The sequence below is a fragment of the Neovison vison genome, chromosome 6 (genome assembly GCF_020171115.1).
Source record: "Neovison vison isolate M4711 chromosome 6, ASM_NN_V1, whole genome shotgun sequence".
In the NCBI taxonomy this organism is placed as follows: Eukaryota; Metazoa; Chordata; class Mammalia; order Carnivora; family Mustelidae; genus Neogale; species Neogale vison.
This window is the reverse complement of record NC_058096.1, coordinates 163,550,426-163,566,431: the sequence shown is the minus strand read 5'-3', so window position 1 is coordinate 163,566,431 and position 16,006 is coordinate 163,550,426. Positions and strand designations below refer to the sequence as shown.

The following is a 16,006-nucleotide window of genomic DNA, read 5'->3' as shown; positions in this document are numbered from 1 at the left end:
ACAGGGGACTGGGGATTAAAAGAAGGTTCCATTGCACCAACTCAGGTCTGGTTTCTGTGGCCACTGGCTATTCCACCTCCTCCTCCTTGTCCCAACTGCTAAGGAGTGAGGGGTGTCTGGGCTGGCAGCCAAGGACCATCCAAGGGAGGGCTCTGCATTCCTGGGGAGACTCACTGAGCATGGGAAGAACTTCTAAGAATGTGACCCACCATCTCATTTTACAGATGGGGACACTGAGGCGAAGTGAGGTCTTGTCCCAGGTCACTCAGTGCAGTGAGCCACTAGGATTTCTACCAAGGTGCCCTGGGGATTGTGTCAGTTCTAACTCATGGGATAGGCACCTGGGTGACCCTGCCAGGTCAGACGGCTTGTGGTTGGGGTCTGTGGTCAGGCATCACTGGTCAGAGGCACTCTTGAAATAGGGAGGCGCTTTGTGATCAACCAGCTGCCAGGTCTCACCTAATGCATCAGTGGCTTTTGCACCTGGGTCTGAGTGTTAGCCTCCTGGATGTTTGGGCTCCTAGCCCTGGGGTCTGTGGTAGGAGGCTGCCAGGACCATGGCTCCCTGCAGAACAGCCCAGAGCCTTGGAGCCACCAGTCTCCACAAGACTGATGTCTTACTGGCTTGCATGAAGGACACTCAGGTCCCCCACCAATGGCAGGTGGGGTGGGGTGGCAAGGCCAGATTAGTCTAAGGGAAGTAGGAACACCAGGGTACTAGGGACAGTGGCCCGAGCTGGAGGGGTTCACTTAGGGATGTACACACAGTCCTTAGAGGTTCCAGAAGTGAGCTGACTCCTGACACAGCCCTGACAGGGGCGCCTGGGTGGCTCAGTGGGTTAAAGCCTCTGCCTTCGGCTCAGGTCATGATCCCAGGGTCCTGGGATCGAGCCCCACATCGGGCTCTCTGCTCAGCGGGGGGCCTGCTTCCCCCTCTCTCTCTGCCTCTCTCTCTGCCTGCCTCTCTGCCTACTTGTGATCTCTGTCTGACTTGTGATCTCTGTGAAATAAATAAATAAAATCTTAAAAAAAAAAAAAAAAGAAAGAAAAGAAATAAAAGAGGAAGTAGTGCCTGGGGGACCTGTCCTGCAGACAGATATGGCTTTGGACCTATGCCTCCCTGACTAGACAGCCTGGGCTCTGGGCCTGCATCTTCCTTGGGAGAGGTCTGGCCTGGGTCTGGAGCTCAGGTCCCTTTGGAGACTGTTTCTGATCCACGGCTTTGTAGTTGAAGGGGCCTCATTCTGTGCCAGTTTTCAGTGGTGGGACAGAGTTTTCCTTTTTATGTTAGATTGGGAGAGGAGATCAAAGATGTTATCAATGTCTTGTAACTTCCTATTACATTGCAATAGTTGTAAAACTATTAATAATTGAATAACAAGAAAGACAATCTGATTAGTGTATTATTTATTATATTAATCAGTTCTGAAACAAAGTCCAATTCAAAACATTACTAAGGATACTATTATTACTTGATTTTAGAAACGGCATAATCCAAACTTATATTTCAATAAATTTTCTTATGTACCCTTTAAGGAAGGAATTTTTCATCCCCATCATTTGGCTCTGGAAAATCTTTATAGGCAACAGAAAAAAAAAATCAGTATAGTTGTTACTGAAGGTTCAAAGAGATGATATGCACAAACTATAAAAATTACAAATCACTAATTCTTTTGAACACACATTTGAATTAGAATTTAAACAGTTTAAATAAGTGTTTTAGATGAATTTGAAATGTACTTAAGAATGGCTGTTAACAGCTCCTTTTCTTTCAGTGGGGAAAAAACTTTCCTATTTCTTCAGCAGCAGGGGCTACAAAATGGTGTCCCAAATTAGGATTTATCTTATCCTCTTAAGAAACTTGCCAAAGAGGTTTTGGACCTGGTGAAATGTATTATCTGAACGGAAACACCTGTGAAGAGAGAAGCCCTGTGTCTCTAACCAGGTCCCCCGTGTCCCTGGGGGCTAAGCTGTGCTGTGGCCTCACGGAGCCCACACAACTATGCACAAGGGGTGGCTCAGAGGGGCCTCACCCCACGTGTTAAACACTGGTAGGAACAGGAAGCCAGGGCTGAGGGGATGACAGAAATCCTGAATGGCCTGAACCATTTTACACTCCCTACTTGCTGGAACTCTTGGGGAAATAAGCAAGGTTTTTCCAGACAGTTTGTCCACAAAAATAAATGAGTCACGTCATTGATTCAAAGACATTTACTGTCTGATAGTGTCATCCTAACCAACAGTTATAATATTTTAATAGGTAAGAAAAACTTAATAGGTAAGAAAACTTCTGGATTTAAACCCAAATTTTCTGTCACTAAGATGTTTTAACAAACTGGTATCAGACTACTTATGACAATGTGAATACTATACATTGCTTTGTTTTTTTTTCTACTCTTTCTTTCAGGAAAAATCTGGTTATCTAACTTTTGGTACCCATAAGTCTCCTGTTTTAAACAGTAACTGTCCCCTCCTGGCTGCAAAACACACATTTATGCTGACACACAAGAGGCAACTATCCAGTTGCATGTTGAACGAGTCCCATTACTTGAGAGCTATGCTGAATGAGACCTGTTTACACCCACGTTAAGTCATATAAAAATACACATTGCTAAAAAATGTTCTTTCATTCTGACATCTTTTTACCCAACTGCCAATCAGATAAGAAACACCGTAAGACTGGGAGATAAAACCTTTTAAAGTGAGTTTTGCAGCAGAAATTAATTTTTTAAAAAGTTCCACTTTTAGAGCAGCAGTTAGAAACTTCGTTCTTGTAATATGTAAATAATACTGTTATATCAAATTTTGGATTTAAAGAAGTTTAACAGTTTCTTATCTCCTCAAAAATAATACAGATTTTCTGTTATTTAATGGCTTCTCCATCCTTCCAATTCCAAGGAATACAAAGGTCTCCATCTTGCATAACAGAATAAAAATGTGAAATGCAGAGGTGCATCCCTTTTAGGTAAGGCAGTGACTGTTCTAGAAGTCTCTTACAACAATCCACCATTTGTTTACTAGAAACGCTGGGCTCCTTATAAAACTTTTCCAGAGAAAATTTCTTCGTTGAAGCCTGTATCAATTCATTTTCAATAACTTTTAACCTGTTATATTGAAAATAAACATAATATTGCCACAAGCTACCACCAAATAAAAGAACATAAATTGTAGATATAATTTTATATATTGGGCCTCTTTCTTTCAAGATTTTATTTAAATTCAAGTTAGTTCACATATACTGTAATATTTCAGAGGCAGAATTTAGTGATTCATCAGTTGCATACAATACCCAGTGCTCATTCCATCACATGCCCTCCTTAATGCCCATCGCCCAGTGACCCCATCCCCTCACCCACCTCCCCTCCAGCAACCTTCAGTTTATTTCCTAGAGTTAAGAGTCTCTTACGATTTGTCTCCCTCTCTGATTTCGTCTTATTTTATTTTTCCCTACCTTCCCCTATGTTCATCTGTTTTGTTTCTTAAATTCCACATATGAGTGGGATCATATGATATTTGTCTCTGACTCACTTACTTTACTTAGCATAAGACCCTCTAGTTCCATCCATGTCATTGCAAATGACAAGATTTCGTTCTTTCCTATGCCTAAGTAATATTTCATTGTACAACATCTTTATCCATCATCTGTCGATGGACATCTAGGCTCTTTCAATATTTTGGCTACTGTGGGCATTGCTACCATAAACACTGGAGTCTAACTTTCTACTTTCAACACTGAAAATGGTATCCAGCAAGGGTAAACGACATGTTTAGAAGACATGCCAATAGTTCTCATACATGTATCTTTGAAACTATTTGTTAAATCTTTTAGCAGTAATGGGTAAAAATAATTAAGACATAATTTTAAAAGTTCTTATCCTGCCTCACTCAGCAGCTGTTAGTAAAAACAGAAAGCTGAGTGTAAAATCCCTAGTTTTAGACTGTAGGTGTACAGTCTGACCCTAGGGTAGTCATGACTTCTAGAGACTCCCAAACACCCACCAGGCTCACAATAAGACCAGGCACCTGGGGAAGAGGCACCTTCCCTCCACTCTCTTCTATGCCCATCAGCTCCCTTTCTGTTCCCTCCCCTTGGCCTATGGGCTACAATGCCTCTCTTTCCATCAAGGGCTTGAGTGAAGGCCTACAAAGCAGACAACTCAGGGTAGAACTCAGTGTCTTAAATACATTCTCCCACAGGTGGCCAATGTTTATGGGTATACGTTGATTAACAGATTCAACCCTCCAAATCTTGGGATGTGTGAAAGAGGCCTCCGCCTTGTTACACCCTTGAGGGGTGTGCAGACAAGCATGTACATCTCTTGGGAAGAGTACTCACCACACAGTAAGGTGAGTAAACCAAAAGTGCCACAGCCAAGGGTTCCTAAAGAAGTTTAAGTCCTGCACTGGTTAAAAATACCCAAGTAACCTCTATTTACCCACTCTTAATCTTTGCATAAAGGAAAAAAGTACCATGAAATATCCAAAAGCTAGGAAAATATATGAAAACAGAAATGGTCATTGTGGTCAGTGGCAATGAGTAGCAGGGGTCTGTAATTACTGACTCACTCCCTTCAACAACACCCAGAACACTTTCTCAGGGGGTGGTAGTTTTTTTCCTGTAAGATGACTTCTTCTAGACAATGCTGCTTAGAGATTCAAGAAGTTGAACAGCAGTTAGGGCTGAGGGGGTTCTCAGAATGTTCAAGTTGAACCTGTACCTAATCTTTCTAGACAGGAAGAACCATAGGTACCATCAATAGCAGAGATTGACAAACTTTTTTTGTAAAGGGCTTTTCTCACTGGCTCAAAAAAAAAAAAAGAGATACTAACAATCTGACTTAGAAATAGAGAACCTGGCATCTGGTCAAGTTACAGTTTAGTTCTCCAATGACACATCTTTATACACATCTCTGGGCAGAACATGCATTCCCTTTCCTTCTCAGAGAAGCCTCTGGCCTCATTCCTAGGTTGCCCCAACCCCTAGGCCACAACCTTAACAACCACAAGGGCCCTCAGTCCTTCTGGGGTGCAATCTTGGAGGAGAATCAAGCCCAGAGAGGGCAGCCTTCACTGGGGCTCTCTCTGGGGCTGGCCCCTCCAATAAGGAGATGGTGGGGAACAGCCTTTCTCTTCCGGGGTGTCTCTGGAGTCTGAAGCAGAGAGATTTAAATTATTTTTTGTCTTTCCTTATCATTTCTTTGCTTTACAATATTCATACCTCAACAACAACAATGATATAGAGGAAAAAGGGAGGCACAGTACAAACAAGAGAAGCACCATGAGACGGTGCGTGTGGCTGGTGGCAAGTTCTCTTCCTTTCCTTCTAATACTAAGAAATGGGCCAGACATTTCCTAGGGGGAAATGACCCTCCTTTCCCCTGACAAAATGATATCTTTTTTTTCCCCCATATAAAGCTCCTTCTGCCTCTGACACTTAGTTCCACAAGGGTATCTGTTCCCATTGTCTGGCCCTGGTGACTACGTAGGGCTGGCTAGGCACCAAAGTCCATGGTAAATATTAGGGGAGTAAATGAACACTGTTTTAAATGGTTTCCTCCTACTCTAGGTCAGTATCAGAATTATTTAAACATTCTTCTATTATTGTACATTTCTACTGTTTCCAGTTTGTCTAAGTGATAATAAAATTTATAGTATGTGATATAGGGGGTAGGAGGAAACGAGTGAGTTACCACAAAAGCAATGAGTGAGGGCAGTTCGTGTAAGAAAAGCTAGGTTATGCCTGCCCTATGGAAGAGCTGTACATGGGTCATTACCAGCCTCCAAAGGAGGGTGGGTATTCTACAATGCACATATTCCCTCGGTAGCCTGGACATGTTCAGAGGTGGGAGCTACAAATCATGCAGTCTTGAGAAGGCCATGTAGGATCTACTTGGGACCCAGATATTAGCTTAGAATACTGGTTTTAAACTGTCCATCAAGCGGAGGGTCCTGCAGAGGTACTCAGAGGACTCCCATGGGTATGAGCAGCTTCTAGTTCCCTTCCTCTTTGGATAGAACACCTGCAAGCTTTTATCTCTTTCATGAATTGGGTTTCCGCAATCTAAGAACTGAACCACAGTCTAAGAACAAACTTCATCTACGGACAGACCATAGTCTTAAACACCCCTTAATGATTACAAGGAAGGCAACCTTAATAGGGTGGATGGGAGAATGAAGGGAAGGACAAGGCAAAGTGGAGGGAAAACTCTGGGCCTAGAGTCAGAGGTATAAGGAGGGCGGAAGGTAAGAGTATGAGTAAGAGGAAAGGTATATTAGGACCAGTGACAAAGTGGCTTCCTCTCCATGGGGAATGCAGGGATGAGGGCTCCCGAGCCAGAAAGATGCTCAGGAAACATGCCAGTTAATGGATTCAGCCAATGGATGCTTCCTGAAGGCCACCTGTGTGCCAGGCACTGATCTTGGGATGAGAGGGAACAAAAAAGACAAAAAAAGTCTCTGCTCTCATGATGCTTACATTCTGTCTGGTGATGGGAGGGCAAATAAATGAGGGAAACAGCTTTTAGAGACTAGTGGTGTGGAGTACGAGGGAAATAGGCAGACCAGGGGTGGTGGAGGGGTGCCACAGTCGGGGGGGGGGGCACTGTTTCCTGCTGATGTTCAGGGAAGACCTCAGTGAGAAGGAGAAGGTGAACATGGGCTGAGACCTGAGGGAGGTGAAAGGCAAACCAGGAGGAACAAAATGAGTGAGGGGAAAGTCAAAGGGACCCTAGCCTGCAGACCAGTTCAGTGGAGTGACAGACCCCGACCCGACTTCTCACAGGGCAACTCACTCTGGCTGCTCTGATGAGTCACTGTGTTGACCTCACAGGTAGGATGGAACTTTCAAAAAATAACCTATGTGAACTGCATTTCTTTTTTTTTTACTTCCTCAAAATCTAGTAGCAGTACACCAAAGCTACAAAATGGAAAATTTTCCATTTTCCATCACCATGGAAAAACCAGAAGCAGCAACTATAGTGTAGCCACTGAAACCATCATCCCTCCCAGTGACAGATGGGCCAGAGCTGCTTCCAAGGGTTAAAGCTGACTTACAATGGTGAGAAATCACGTCACAACATGAAGGCTTACTAACCAGTCAAGAAATGGGACATCCGTGCCACTGGAGCTGGCCAACAGAGCTGTCACCAAGTCCACAAACAAAACGAAGAGATGTAGCTCCTTCACTTATTTTATACACAAAACAATCCTGTTATCTCTTGTCTTCTATGGCTCTCCTCCACCACCACCCTTTCTTTCAGATGAGCAGCTGGTGGTGATGGAGGGGTTAATGGGGAGCAAGACAGAAGAAATGCGGAACCAGGGGCTCCCCAGCACACTGTTGAACGGTTACCTCAGATCCTCTACCTTCCAGGTTCTGGTCTCTGTCCTTCTTACCCTCCTCCCTGGACTTGTGCAACCATGTTCTCTGGGCCACTGCGTTCCCTGTGGCCTTCTGGGAGCACTAGCCTTGGTGCTTCTCACTTGGCCCCTCTTGTCCAGCTACCGCAGATGCATGCAGAACCCACACCTCCTACCAGAAACACAGTCCAGGAGGGCAAGGACCTGGGCCCATCATTCTCTTGGTGGCACCTGTCAGTCGTGGGCACACAACAGTCATGGCAAAAGACTGCTAAATGAAAGAACGAGTGAGTAAATTCTCAGTATCCAAACCTCCTTTGCCAATGTCCTTAGAAAAATCTCTTTTGAGGGCGCCTGGGTGGCTCAGTGGGTTGGGCTCGGCTCAGGTCATGATCTCGGGGTGCTGGGATCGAGTCCCACATCGGGCTCTCTGCTCAGCAGGGAGCCTGCTTCCTCCTCTCTCTCTGCCTACCTCTCTGCCTACTTGTGATCTCTCTCTGTCAAATAAATAAAATGCTAAACCCATGTATTTAAAAAAAAAAAAAGAAAAACCTCTTTTGAATGTAATATCCTCCTTTCTTCATAGGAGATACATAAAACATTATCAAGCAGTATCCAATGCCCACAAATCAGGAAACTGTCAGCTACGAGTCCTTCAAAGATACAAACAACAACAGAGACAGAACTGCTTATGAACTGAAATAAATTTTTACTTTAAAACTTCTTCTCATTTACTTAAAATCCATAGTTTTCAAAGTTTTAAACCATCAAGATTCCTGTTACTTAAGCAGTAACTGAATTTTTCCTTGTTGCTACCTTTTTCCATCTGGAGAATTTCTTTCTGATATTCTTACCGTTTGTTCTGCCCGAGTTGATTTTTATACTAACAAGCCTTGTTTCTCAAATGGAGGCACATGGTGTAATGTCATTGAGGCTGTCATAATCAGAAACACCACATGCAATTCCTCGCAGACCAAGGTAGGGGATAAATAAATGTGGAATATGCACAAATCAGTCTACTTCCTAAGTTTCATGCAGTTCTTATGTCCCACCTTTATGAATTCTGAATACCTGAATTTTGACAGACTGACTGACAGGCAGGACATTACAAAGGGCTCATGGCACTTACTCTTCTTTTCTTTTCATGTTGTCTCTCGCCTGCTGGGCTTTGGTAAGGATAAACCACTGGAGGTTTGCTGGGTCACAGAGGCTTGGGATGTTAAAGTGCCCGAGTTCATGCAAACTTGGAGCATATCTATCACTGGAACAAAACACACGTGAGAGGAAGAATCACTCATCCCTTCCTTGTTTCCCACTCCACCCCCAAAGAAAATATTTTAGTAGTCTGATGAGTGATGAAGGAATTCATCAAGAAAATCTACTTTACTTTTAAAGTATATAGCAAAATTAGGCTTTAAGTTTTGCTGCTCCTCAAAGACACACACCCTCGGGATGACCACATTCCTCCTCACCCCGTGGCCACCCTCATCTGTGAGACAGAGGCTGTAGCCCACTTCACTCTCAGGTGTGAGGGGAGGTGTGTATCTAGCACCAAGCACAGGTTGTGAAAATTGTATGTGCACAAAAATGTGGGTTACTGTTGCAATATTAGTTTAATCCTAGACAGTTTTTCATAGGACTGACTTTGCCCTGTAAGTGGCAATGTATTTCAAGACTGTTTGCAGAGTCAATCCTTCATCCTCTCCAAGTTGGCTTTTTTAAAATTTTTTTAAAATTATTTATTTTTTTATAAACATATAATATATTTTAACCCCCAGGATACAGGTATGTGAATCGCCAGGTTTACACACTTCACAGCACTCACCATAGCACATACCCTCCCCAAGGTCCATAACCCCACCCCCCTTCTCCCAACCCCCCTCCCCCCAGCAACCCTCAGTTTGTTTTGTGAGATTAAGAGTCACTTATGGTTTGTCTCCCTCCCAATCCCATCTTGTTTCATTTATTCTTCTCCTACCCCCTTAACCCTCCATGTTGCATCACCACTTCCTCCTATCAGGGAGATCATATGATAGTTGTCTTTCTCCGCTTGACTTATTTCGCTAAGCATGATACCCTCTAGTTCCATCCACGCTGGCTTTTTTAATGTGTAAAAAAGAGTGTTGCTAATGAGAGTGACATTCTTTAGTTCCTAAGAAAAACACAAAACAATTTAATCTACTTACACACACAACACATGTAAGTAAAAGAACAAAAGTCATTCTTGTTTTAGATATTTACCTGTTAAGGATCATCTGTAAACCACGCAGACTTCGAGGGTGAAAGGGTATTCTGTTTTTCAACAGTCTATTATAGAACACATCAAGAAGAGAGTAATATTCTTCAAGCGTCAATACTGGTTGCAATTCCTCAATATAAACCACTTGTATGCCTCCGAGAAGGTAGCTTATTTGGTCTTCTAAAAGCATCAGCCTCCTCTGCAGGTCAAAATAACTTGGTAACCTTTCAAAAAGCTACACAATTTAAGAAAAAAAAAAAGTGAAAGAAATATTTAGTTTTATGTTATTGTAATAGCTCAATTTTAGGATTCCAATAAATGGGATTGAGAAATTTTAACAAGAAAAACTGTTTTCCTAGAAGGAAAGCTCTAATAAGTGACAGAAAAAGACTTAGTGTAATGCTGGAAACATTAATGTTCAAAAAAACCCACTATAATCTTAGGGATTTTTGGATAGGACTGAAGAGACTACAGAAAGAAAGAAATAGTTCCAAATGAAAATAAGTCCTAAGTACTGTTATTTAAATCTCATATTAGTTTAGAATGATTACATGGTCTAATAGAGAAGGGTTTGAGAAATAAAGTACATGGATTTCTTTTTTTTTTTTTAAGATTTTATTTATTTGACAGAGATCACCAGTAGGCAGAGAGGCAGGCAGAGAGAAAGAGGAAGGGAAGCAGACTCCCTGCTGAGCAGAGAGCCCGATGTGGGGCTCGATCTCAGGACCCTGGGATCATGACCTGAGCTGAAGGCAGAGGCTTTAACCCACTGAGCCACCCAAGTACATGGATTTCAATGCCAAGTGTACTTCTTCAGAATTTACTTTAATTCAACAAAACCCAAATTCCATGCAATAAACATCACTGAGCACCTACCATATATGTAAGCATGAAATTAAGCATAAGTATAGATTATAGGCGCTCGGCCCTGCTTCTCAGTCAGGGTGCAAGAAAACAAAACAAGAATCAGGATTCTTTGTACTAAGTGCCACGTTAGCATGAGTGGATACAGAGAAGACACACAAGTAAAGGTTTCTAAGGAAGTCTAATGTGACCGTCTGAAAAGACTGGATTTCGCAGGAGGTAGATGCACATGGAAGTGTGTCCGGGAAGAGAGACCAGAGCCTGGTCCACTGAAGTGGGAAGGCCTTGGTGTGCTGTGCTGAGGACTCACACTTTACCTAGACAGCCAGGGATGCACAACTTACACAGGCGTGGAAAAACATCAAAACCTCTGCTCTAATAAAAGCAAAAGCAGTATACTAATTCTACAAATTATTTATAATAGACTTCTAACACTCTGAAAATCATTTCCCTACCCACTTACTCCACTTTTCTCTTAATGATTTATCTATGTATAAATGGTAACTATCTTTAAAAAACTGTTCATTTTCAGAAAACTGTAGATTTGTACATCTTTTACCCTTTCCCCAATAGTAAAGTGTTACAAAACTACAGTATAACATTATAACCGGGAAACTGACATTGATACAATCCACTGGCCTGATTCAGACTTCATCAGTTCTACTTACACTTAGTTGTGTGTATGTAAGTGTATATTCAACTACATGCAGTTTTATCCCATGTGTAGATTCACATCCCATGACCACATGATACAGAACAGTTCCACCATAGGGATCCTGTGCGCTCAGCGATCCCCCACGGACCACGGGGGAGAGCCCCCTACTCCCCAACCCCTGGCAACCACTAATCTGTTTTTTTCCACCATTTTGTTATTTTAAGGATGTTATAAAAGTGGAATCACACAGTATGTAATCTTTTGATACTGACTTTCTTCACTCAGCACAATGCCCTTGAGATCCATCCAGGTTGTTGCTGGTATGAGTAGTTCATCCCTTCTTCCTGTTGGGTAATATTCTGTTGTATGAATGTGCCACAGTTTAATCATTCACAGCCTGAAGGACATTGGAGTTGTTCTAGTTGTTGGCTATTATGCACGTTCATGTGCAGGTTTTTGTGTGGACATAATTTTTCACTTCTTTAGTACAAACGCCTAAGGGTGCAACTGCTGGGTCACATGCTAAACATGTTTAGTTCTGTGCTGTCATTTTCTTTTCCAGAGCCTTTGTACCATTCTACCTATTCCCCCCAGTGACAGATGAGTGATCCTGTGCTTCTGCACCCTTACCAGAATTTGGTGTCATTATTTTTTATTTTAGCCTTTCAAAAAATTTGTCATCTGTAGGTCTTTTGTGATGTAGCTGCTCAAGACTTTTGTGTTTTTTGGATTGTTTGGTTTTTTTGATTATTGAGTTTTGAGTGTTCTTTTATGCACTCGGTACACAGACTTTGTCATTGTCAGACATGGTTTGCAAGTATCTTCTACTGAATATTTGATTTGAACAGACAGTTCACAAAAGTATATGGACAGCAAATAAGCCCATGAAAAGATACTCTCCATCATCTGTCATTATGGAAATGCAAATTAAATCCAAATGAGATAGCACCACACATCTATTAGAATGGCTAAAATTTTAAAAAACCACCATTGTAAGCATTAGCAATTTCTCAAAAGGTAAAATACCCTACTTATGATCTGACTATTCCACTTTAGGAGAAAAGGAAATATATGTGCATCTGGACATAATGTTTCTAACAGCTTTATTTCCCATCGCCAAAACTGACATAACTCAATGTCCATTAATAGGTAAATGGATAAACAAATGGTATATTTATATGATGGAATACTACATGGAAATAAAAAGGAATAAATTCTTGATACATGCAACAGCATGGATGAATCTGAAATTATATCAAATGAAAGAAAACAGAACCCCCCCAAAAAGAAGTATATACTTTGTGATTCCACTTATATGAAACTCTAGTAATATAAACTGATTTATAGTGACAGAGAGCAGGCCACTGGTTGCTTGGGGAGAGGGTGGCAGATGGAGGAGAGAGTTTACAAGGGGACATGAGCATACTTTTGTGGGTGACGGATATGTTCACTATCTTGATTGTGTTAATGGCTTCATGGGCATTTACATATGCTAAATCTCATCAAAGTATACACACTAAATATGTGTAGTTTACTGTATGTCAATTATAATACTGTAAATCTGTTAAAACCAAAACAATAGGATGCAGGCCTTTTAGGCTATGCTTCAGGAAAGACTATAAAATTTCCAAATAAAAACTGACTTAAAAATCAGGCCTCTAAGTATTTTAACTACATGATAATAAACATCTATTCTGAAAACAGCTGAAACTATGATTCGAGATTTTTAGTTTACTAGCAAAATAGCATAGTTTAAAACAAAGGTAGGTCTATGACAAGTCAAGATTTTTTGCTTTAGAACTTTTCCTTACTTTTGTCCAGTGATGATGGACATCCATTGTTCCTAGCATCACATGGCCCACTGCACTCATTCCGGATCGGTCTGTAAATATTATTGTACATCCTGATAATAAAACACAAACCCTTTGGTCACTGTCCAGAGATGCTTCATTTTTTTTTAGCATTATGCAAATGATGATTTAAATTTAGTATACAAATTCAGGGTGAAATTCAGCAGAAGCTTAAAGGCTAATTTTTTATTTTTTAAAGACTTTATTTATTTATTTGAAAGAGAGAGAGAGAGCACTAGCAGGGGAACAGCAAGCAGAGGGAGAAGCAGGTTCCCCGCTGATCAGGGAGCCCTATGCGGGACTTGATCCCAGGACCCCGGGATCATGATCTGAGCTGAAGGCAGACACTTAACTGACTTAACCATCCAGGTACCCAAGGCTGATTTAAAAAAAAAAAATTTTTTTAAAGATTTATTTTAGAGAGGAGGAGGAAAGAGAGAAAGCAAGAAAGCACGAGCATGCACATCTGAGGGAGGGTGGGAGGAAAGGGCAGAGGAGGTGGAAGAGAATCCCAAGCAGACTCTGTGCTGAGCTCAGAGTCTGCCACCTGGCTTCACCTCAAGACCATGAGATCATGACCTGAGCTGAAATCAAGCCAGTCACTTAACAGACTGAGCCACCCTGGTATCCCTTAAAGGCTGATTTCATGTCATTGTTTTATTCAAAGGAACAGATTTTAAAATTCAGCTGTGATAAAGTCCCATCTATAAGGGCTTTTAATACTTTGTTTACTTCCACAATTTACAGATGTGTATAGCAGCTGAGTGATATTTTAAAAGAAAATGGAAATTGTTTACCTTTTGCATTTTTCAGTGTTTCCAAGTTCTGCTGTGCTAAGCGGCCTAAACTATGCAGCTGGCTACAGCGATGGGCAATGCCCCAGCTCCTCTGCCACCTGGTACAACAGAGCACACAGGTGCATTAACACCACGCAGCCTTGAGGGAGGAGGCCTGCTCTCACCCCCAGCTGCCTGATTCCTGCGAAAACCAAGGAGTTTCTCAAGTAGGCTTAAGTTTTCCAACTAGCTATTTTTTTTATGAAGCAACCAAATGGAAAATGAATGGTTTGCCAAAGAGTAAAAATATTACTACTATGTTCAAATACCCAAACATTTAAAACAAGCAAATACACCATGCTGTTGTTATTTTAAAATAAAGGAATGAAATGGGGAACACTTAAGAAAACCTTTCTCATCTCCACGTCATTCAGTTCTGGCGATTTTGTTTTTGATTTAAGTTCTCATTAGGAACTCTAGGTCTAGATCACATCCTTTTTATCTTATTCTAGAGTTAGTGATTTTTTAAAATGACATGCAATCCACTTATTTTCTAAATGAACACTGAATCTTAGTGATGAAACAGAACCTCACATCCACATGGTGTCACAGAGGCACTGGAATACAAATGTAAAGACCACTGATATTTAGAAGCATCAGAACATCCCTCTTTGAATTCTAATTCTGTGATTTACTGGCTGTGTGACCTTGAATAAGTCCGTTCTAGGCTTCCTAATGTTTCCATTTCATACATACAAAGTGGGATCACTTCCCCCAGCACAGGCAGCATAGATCTAAGGGATAACATATATGGAGGAGTAAGACACCCAAAACAAGCTCTCAAAAAACAGCTTCCTCCTTCATCCTATCACTAATTCTGATGAATGTCATCGCTGGTAAAGTGGATTTTCAATTAACCCACAGATGAAACAGATATAATTTCAAAGAATTAATACTGTGATAAAACTATTAAATACAGTTCTTATTAATAACTGGTCTTTCACACAGGTGGCTCAGAGTTAGAAACAATCCTTGGTCACAATGTTTCTATCTTTTGGAGGCATGGCTGATTTTCCAATAGTGGAAAGCCATCATACCCATGATCCTCAGATGTTTTGGTCTCAGAAAGCTTTTGCACTCCTAAAACTGGGGAACCCAAAGAGCTTTTGTTTATATGTTTCATATTTACTGACATTTACCATGGCAAAAATCAAAGCTGAGAAATTTCTACACCATATTGTAATATAATGCTTATTTCTTTTTATGTTAAGAAATCCTTAAAAAAAACCTTTAACTTTCCTAATTCCAGTCTCTTTGATAGTTCATTTAGAATTTATACTAGAAAAAGGTACTTTTGTGTACATAAATTTATTTATTTTACAAACTTTTAAAAAGGATCTTGTTGTTAGGTTTTTTATTTTTTTTTTTAAAGATTTTTATTTATTTATTTGACAGAGAGAGATTACAAGTAGGCAGAGAGGCAGGCAGAGAGAGAGGAGGAAGCAGGCTCCCTGCTGTTAGGTTTTGGTTAGAGAAGTCTGTGCTACTAAACTGGGATTCGAGGAATCTGCATAATCAAAGTGGGGCCAAAAAATACTGATGTGATGATAAAAAAGCAACCATCAGCACAAATCCAAACATCCCACACACCCCAAGTCTACACAATTCCCTTGAAATCCAAATTATCTTATAAAACTATGATTTAAAAGAAGCCCCCAAAATCCACTATGATTTGAATATACAAGAACAAAACATGTATTATCAGTACTCCATAGGCACAAGAAAAAGGTGTTATTATGATAACCAAATAGTCATTTAGTTCAAAAGAAAGAAAAAAATTCCTGATAGTGAAGGTTGAAAAAAACAAAACAGGTTACAACAAACAGTAATAGAAATGTTCAAGCACAAAACCGGGCAATAGTTTCTCAGTTCCTGTAACGGGTGGTTCCCCCCATGCCCGAATCACACTAGGGCCCCCTTTTACCTTCCTTACTGTTAAATAGCTGTTAAATCTGTTTGGTTTTTTTTTTTTTTTTTTCCCAATTTATTTATTTTCAGAAAAACATTATTCACTATTTTTTTCACCACATCCAGTGCTCCATGCAAGCCGTGCCCTCCACAATACCCACCACCTGGTACCCCAACCTCCCACCCCCCTGCCACTTCAAACCCCTCAGACTGTTTTTCAGAGTCCATAGTCTCTCATGGTTTACCTCCCCTTCCAATTTACCCAAATTCCCTACTCCTCTCTAATGCCCCTTGT

The 16,006-nt window shown here is 41.0% G+C and overlaps 1 protein-coding gene across 3 annotated transcripts in view; it reads right to left on the bottom strand.

Annotated features, from left to right (window-relative positions):
* Positions 1-1,392: 1,392 nt before the first annotated feature.
* TCAIM (T cell activation inhibitor, mitochondrial) overlaps positions 1,393-16,006 on the bottom strand; it is a 58,063-nt gene continuing 43,449 nt past the window's right edge. For 2 of the 3 annotated variants that reach the window (XM_044252832.1, XM_044252833.1), the window contains exons 7-11: positions 13,765-13,862; positions 12,929-13,020; positions 9,601-9,833; positions 8,489-8,620; positions 1,393-3,104 (exon numbers count right to left, since the gene is read on the bottom strand). In XM_044252832.1, coding sequence (XP_044108767.1) covers positions 2,864-3,104; positions 8,489-8,620; positions 9,601-9,833; positions 12,929-13,020; positions 13,765-13,862 — 796 coding nt within the window. In that variant the 3' untranslated portion in view covers positions 1,393-2,863. Of the gene's footprint in view, positions 3,105-7,911; positions 8,013-8,488; positions 8,621-9,600; positions 9,834-12,928; positions 13,021-13,764; positions 13,863-16,006 lie in introns of all 3 variants that reach the window. The other variant, XR_006385085.1, reaches the window with a different exon arrangement.